The following is a 6,783-nucleotide window of genomic DNA, read 5'->3' as shown; positions in this document are numbered from 1 at the left end:
TTCAACCTGATTTACCGCAGTGGGTAGTTAAGTATTTGCGACCCGAGTTTTCATAACAGTTTTAATCGCGCACCCCACCCTAACATTTTTTTGAAATGTAGATGCATATTTTATTATACAACTTTTGTTGACATTTATCTAACTCTATATTTATTTTCCTAGTATCAGAATGTAGTTTAAGTTAATTTGTTTTGGTTCCAACAGATTTTTTTTTTTTTTTTTCATATTCTTGATTCTTGTTTTCTTTTTTTCACATCTTCGCGCCCCCTAGGGGCCCCGCCCCACAGGTTGAAAACCACTGCCTTATTCAATGGAGAGGTTCATGGACGTCAAATTTCAATGAATAGAAATGGATAAATTTAAATATGTGAGGTGCCGTCCGCAATTAGACATCGCATTTTGATTGCGGTTTTGGTGAATTCCCGAACAGATCTCTTATGCGATCCTTCCACAGTATCTCTCAAAATTATGTAGTTCAAATTGGTTATAAAGATTTCAATTCTGATATATTTTTTTTTAATATTGTTAATTCTGATGAGTCTTTAAGTCAGATCGAACTCGGGGTAGCACTACGCTCAGAATTTGAAAAGTAGTTGAGCCATTGACGGCGCTGTTGCTTTGTAGCTAACTCTTTACTTTCGTGCTCCACAAAATATTGTAAAGTATTAACAAATTAAATATTTTAATACTTGATCGAATAATAACAACTGATTTAAGGACTTCACCTTTTCTTTCTCAAATGTGCTTACCTATATCATGGCAAAGTACAGGGATAAACCTTTATTTTCCGTCTACTCCGTTTTAAATTAAGTCATCCATCCATCCATTATCCAACCCGCTATATCCAAAATACAGGGTCACGGGGGTCTGCTGGAGCCAATCCCAGCCAAAAAATGGCGCTAGGCAGGGCGCCAGCCCACCGCAGGGCTAAATTAAGTCAGACAAAAGAAAACATTTAAGGCTATTAAATGTGATCTCAAGAAAATATGAGAGTTAATTATAATACTAATAACAGGACCGATTATAATGATACAGTGCAAAAGTAAATACTAATTGAAAGAGCCGGGAGTCCATGAGTAAGGCGTCTTATTTTGTTTAACTCTTGCTTTCTTGCTTTCTGCCTGTCGGCGTTAGTTATTTATCTATTGATATTTTTAGACATCAGACACTAGAAGTTGCTGAAGAACCCTTCTCTTCGTTCTCAGTCTGTAGCAGCGAAAAAATAAAAGCAATTAGAGTTATAACAGACGTCATTGAAGTGGTTCATGAGTTTGTGTAATGTTAATGAAAATGGCCAAGGGGGTCACTAGAGAGGTGAGTATCAAATGCTTCGAAGCTTCGATACGATTTCCGACACAATTGCTTCAAACGTTTTGATGCTTCGTGAGGCTTCACTCCGCCCATCACTACTGATTTCCCTCATTAAATTAACAGACACATCGCTCCGCAGAGCGATCACTTCTGCACGGTCGTCGATTGGACGGATCACTCCGATGCTGTGACGTGCTGATTGCTCAATAAAGCCGCACGAGCAGAGAGAGTGACCCCGATTTCCCGCGCTCCATTCTCGCGCCTTCTCACTAACGAGTCACCTGCGCGCGCCGCCGATGATGATTTAAATCTGCGCTCGCGCGCTCATTCATGAACTATTGTTGTTTGATCCATTCACATCATGGCGCGTTTGGATTGTTGGTGTCTTTTTTGGATGGCCGTTTGCTGGACGGGTGTGCAGTTTGTTTATGCAGCGTCCGGAGACGTGACTAAGAAATGCGACGGTGACAAGGCGATGACGCTGTCATTTGCAGGCTCTCCGACCCTTTTTCTCCAGAGTGAGTGCGGCGTGTCCTCGAGCATTGGGACTTGTCGGCGCCTGCGTATTCCAGTAAATCTCGTTAACTTCTATCTTTTCAGAGGCGAGTGGTGGACTGGTAAAGGTGACAAACCATCTTCCAGGAGTCGTTCTCCGTGTAATAGCTGGTCGCACAACACTAACCGTTCCATTTTCTTCCCCGTACGGTTATGTGTCTGATAAAGTGAGTAGCGCCGACGCTTCAGCTGTTGGTTGCCGTTTTTAATTAAGTTGTGTGTTTTGTCGTGGTTTTGAGACTCCTGTTCACTTTAGGGCTCTCAGTACGGCGTGACCATTGCTGCTGGATCTCCATCAAATCTGAAAACCTTCACGTGCCCTAAACCAGGTATGCTTCTCTTCTGGGTTGGCACCCTGAGTGTCCCTCACGTCGTCTTTTTAATTGAGCTTTTTGACCATCGCAGCTCGCCGATCTGTGAGTGTTGCTGAGAGATGTGCAGTTCCAGCCAGTGAGAAGCTCCCGTGTGGAGGGTCTTCATCCATCACTCAAGCTGACTGTGAAGCCAACAACTGTTGCTACGATTCGAGCAGCAGCACCAGTCCATGCTACTATGCCAATGATGGTGAGTGGTTGGGGGCTGTGCGTGAGGATGGGTGGCTGCTACTGGATATTCATGCTTGTTTGCTTTGGCCAGTAACTGTGCAGTGCACCCTGGATGGCCAGTTTGTGGTGGTGGTGTCTGAGAAGGTGACCCTTCCTCCCCTGGATCTTGGGACCATCCAGTTGGTGGACAGTAGTTCTCCCAGTTGCGGCCCTGTGACCAGCCTGTCCAGCTTTGCCATGTACCAGTTTCCAGTCAGTGCCTGTGGCAGCACAGTTCAGGTGAGACTCCATCTGGGGGATATGTAGGAGTAATAAGATCCACCATAGCAGGCTGAAGAGCTTGATTAATGAGATGTCGTCACATATTAGACATGATGGCTTGTGCTGGATGCTCTAGTCCTAAACTAGAGAATAGGATGCATCTGATCTTAACTAGTGTAGTTTGTCCTCAAGAAGTTTGACCATACAGACTGCAGCATGAAATGTCTTGCTGTTGACCTAGAAATAGAACACCAACCCTGCACCGACTTCATGGTCAGCACTAATTCTAATGTCCCTATTTCAGCTGGCTGGAGGCAATGTGACCTACCAGAACACCATGTCTGCTGCCATCACTGTGAGGAGTGGTCCAGAGGGCTCCATCACCAGGGACAGTGTCTACAAGTAAGGCTTCTGAACCTGCTTCATCTAACCCTAAATGTGCTCTCCCTACTATGATGTGGTGTTTCTCTCCTCAGGTTATTCTTCCAGTGCACCTACTCTGGAAGCCAGGATGTGCAAGTGGAGGCTGAGGTGTATACTGTGGCGCCTCCTCTTCCAGTAGTAGAGCAAGGGCCATTTGACCTGGAATTGGTCATTGCAACAGGTACTTGATGGTGTGGGGTCCTTGTTTTAACTTATTAGAATGACTTGAGCTTTTTAAATGTCTGTCTGATGCCCTTGGAAATTAGGTTCCTGTGCATGTCCACTAACAAATGCCCCCCCCTCCTTTCATGGCCAGATTCCTCCTATGGCTCCTACTATGTGGATGCGGACTACCCAGTAACCAAAACTCTGAGGGATCCTGTGGCTGTGGAAGTGCATATCATGAACAGGACTGACCCTAACCTTGTTCTCACTCTTGGGGACTGCTGGGTCACCCCAGGACCTTCTGCTTCCAGCCAGCCCCAGTGGAGCCTTCTAGTGAATGGGTAGGTGCCCCGTGTGGGAGGGTGGGGAAGGTGAGGATGGCTGTTCAGTGCTAACTGGAGGGTGTGCTTGGCCAGGTGCCCAAACACGGGAGACAACTATTTGACCAGCTTGGTGACTGTGGACAGCACATCTGGAGTGGCCTACCCAAGTCATTACAAGAGATTTGTGTTTGAGATGTTTGCTTTTGTGGATCCTGTAGCTCGGCAAGCCTTGGCTGAACAGGTGGGTTTTGTGGCAAAGGGGAATCCTGCCTTGTGTTTTTGCCTGATACTCTTAGGCCTAACGGAAGGCATGAGGTTTATTTCTGCTGGTTGGTCTCCTATTGTGTGTTCCTTTTGCTCTCTGTAGATCTTCATCTACTGTGTTGCTGCTGCCTGCTATCCCTCTGCCACAGATCCCTGTACTCAGAGCTGCCCTGTAAGAAGTGAGTAGCTAGTGGCGCCAGTTTGGCGGTGGAGTCGTTGTTAGAAAATGGCATCAGTGTTTCAAATTCAGTGCCTTGTAATTGAAGCTATGCCGAGTGGTATGGAGATGGCTTCTCTCGCGGACATGGGGGTGTGCAATCTGGTTAGTTGCTTGGTAAGGAGGCTTGGCGTGTGTTGCGTTAAACCCTACCACTTTGTTTTCAGGATCTGGTAGAGCTGCAGACAAGTTGGCACAAATTGCTTCATTCAGGAAGAATGTGCTCCTTCACAGTGGTCCTGTGCTCTTTGAGGCTGACCAGGTGCTAACTTCTAGACTGGAACAGGAAGGTAACCATCTTGATCCTCCTACTGGAGTAGGCCAGAGTTCTGCTTGTGGCCTTGGCTGATTCTTCGTCTTCATCCTTCACTGGATGGCTTGCAAAGTTAAATGTCCTTTTGTCTTCCTCCCACAGCCCCTCTTTCCCACTGGATACCTGGTGCTGGGAGCTGCAGCTGCCATGTTGATGATGGTCCTTATTTTGGCTGTAGTTGCTGTGAGGCGGTTGAATGGGCAGAAAGTGAATCTGAAATTTTAATAAAGGCTCTTCATGAATGGTTGGACTCTTGTGTGCAATTTTTAAAGACTTATAAACCCGTGGTTTGGGTGTCCAAGCTCCGGCTATTGACTTGTTTCAGCATTCCTAGCTGGCTTTTTTTTTCTTGGTTATCCCATCTTTGTCAAGTCTTATTTTTTTTTTTTTTCTTTTTTACCCGCGGTTATCTGACAAGTGTCTGCTTAAACTCGGATGTGTCCGAGCTACTCTCGATCGATGGTTTTCAAACTGAGGACACCTGGAGGGGGAACAAGAATCAAATATGAAACATCTATTGAAACCTAAACAAATTCAACTTTACGTTGAATTAATTTTTTTTAAATTGGTGGGCTCTTTCCCCAAAAAACCTTTGGGGGTTCCAATTTAAGTATTTGCGACTCGAGTTTTCATTATTTTAAAGGTGGAGAAATGCTGGTCTGTATCATGAATGGATCACATGGAAGCTTTGAGCTGACATCTACATTTTTTTGGGGGGCTCCTTTGTTTCTACAACTTTTTTTTTTTTTAAATCCTTCCCCCTCTTAGTGGTGTCACAAATTGGCTTGGCATATGTGCCAGTGTGGCTGCTTTAGAAGGTCCGCATGGCTTGATTGGATTATAATGCAATCAGCAGGAAAGGACCTCAAACTTTAAGCTCCTTCTGTCTGATCTGCACACAGTCTTTCAGCTTGGCTCATTGTCACCAACATGTGCCTATAGAACATTTAGGATGGTGTATGGAGACTACCTGTCCTTCCAAGACCACATCAAACATTTGTGAAGACCCACTCTGTAGCACAGCATTAAGGTGAGATCCTAGACTGTGCAGTCCAAGCTGTGTTCTTGTCACATCTGGACTCCTGTAACACTGCTGCTGGGAGTACTGGCCTGTGTTACCTATTTCAGTTTCCAAATGAAATGGCACATCTAGTGTTGTGCCCTCAGTTGGTTTGTGTCACACCACTTTAGATTGCTACATTTTGGTTTCCTTCAGCAGTGGATATCCCGTTAAATTGATAACGGCACAGTCGGTGGCTCATATACAGAGTGTTCCCCAAAAACCTCAAAACTCTTTAAAGAATTGTAAGTGAAATGTTCCGTATGATCCACTTAAGTTTTCCAAGTCCTGTTGAGTGCAAATGTAGTTTTGCTTTGAGCTGTCAAAATCCCCCTGTTAATGCTTTTTGTCAAGTGTTTGACTGAGCAATAATCCGGGGTGGGTGGGAACAAAAATTGGGGTCCCTCTTGGAGTTTCAGGTGAGTCATCCATGTATATTACAGGGGAAAATGGTAGGCACTGGGACATAGGTGATGATGTGCAGGCTTATCGTCTTTATTGTATTGTTTCTGCCCTTTGTTTTCTTAATACCCTAATAAAGAAGGTCATCGCGATCCTGGAGCCTTTCCAGCAAACCTCCGGCGTAAGGCTACTGTATGCAAATCTGTTCATCTTAACATCCAGATTACAATGGCACCATGAACACAGGAAACCCTGAAGCTGTGTGGGCTCACATCCCACTTTTGTGACCCCAAGCAAGTGACTTTACCTGCCTGAGCTCCATCTGGAAAATTCCCTGTGTGACACTAAAATTGGCATCGCTACCGTTTGCACATGATAGGCGCTTTGTAGTGCTGGGTAAACAAAGTCTTGTTAAGCTTTGAGGCTTTCTTTCTATTTGTAACAAAGATTTGAAGCCTCAGCCCATGGTTAGTATAGTTTTGCCTTTTTATATTCGTTTTCATTTCTATATTCTGACATAACTTGGAAATTCAGTTTAGTTTTAGTTTTCCTTTGTATTTTTAGTTTTTATTTTACAAATTTGTTTAATTTTGATATTTTTGTAATTATGCTACGGTTAAAGAGCTACAAAGGACGTTTAGTTTTTGTCACAATGAGACAGAACTGTACACTTAGCAGGTTTTGGATTTAATATGAGTTTAATGTTCGTGGAAGCTTGTTACACTACACAACAGACTTTACTATTTGGTTTTGATTTTGTCTTGTTAAATATTTTCTATGTCCTTTGTGCTGAACAAATCTGCGCTGCCCCTCCTCGAAACGCCACCTTATTGTGGTGGAGGGGTTTGCATGTCCCAATGAATCCTAGGAGCTCTGTTGTCCGGGTAGGGTCACCCAAACCAAACTGGTCCTAGGTGAGGGATGAGACAAAGAGTGGTTCAGTA

General features: G+C 44.4%; 1 protein-coding gene across 1 annotated transcript; it reads left to right on the top strand.

The window, feature by feature from the left end:
• Positions 1-1,637: 1,637 nt before the first annotated feature.
• Positions 1,638-4,632, top strand: LOC120520038 (zona pellucida sperm-binding protein 4-like; the record flags this gene model as incomplete). The annotated part of the gene is made up of 12 exons (XM_039742699.1): positions 1,638-1,829; positions 1,912-2,033; positions 2,123-2,195; positions 2,272-2,430; positions 2,503-2,690; positions 2,977-3,074; positions 3,149-3,276; positions 3,412-3,601; positions 3,677-3,824; positions 3,951-4,026; positions 4,232-4,354; positions 4,480-4,632. Coding segments are annotated over exons 1-12 (1,615 nt in total), but the record flags the coding sequence as incomplete, so codon positions are not given.
• Positions 4,633-6,783: the final 2,151 nt, after the last annotated feature.

The sequence above is a fragment of the Polypterus senegalus genome, unplaced genomic scaffold (genome assembly GCF_016835505.1).
Source record: "Polypterus senegalus isolate Bchr_013 unplaced genomic scaffold, ASM1683550v1 scaffold_1254, whole genome shotgun sequence".
Classification (NCBI taxonomy): domain Eukaryota; kingdom Metazoa; phylum Chordata; class Cladistia; order Polypteriformes; family Polypteridae; genus Polypterus; species Polypterus senegalus.
Note: the sequence above shows the minus strand (reverse complement) of the source record. Positions and strands in the feature narration are given on the sequence as shown.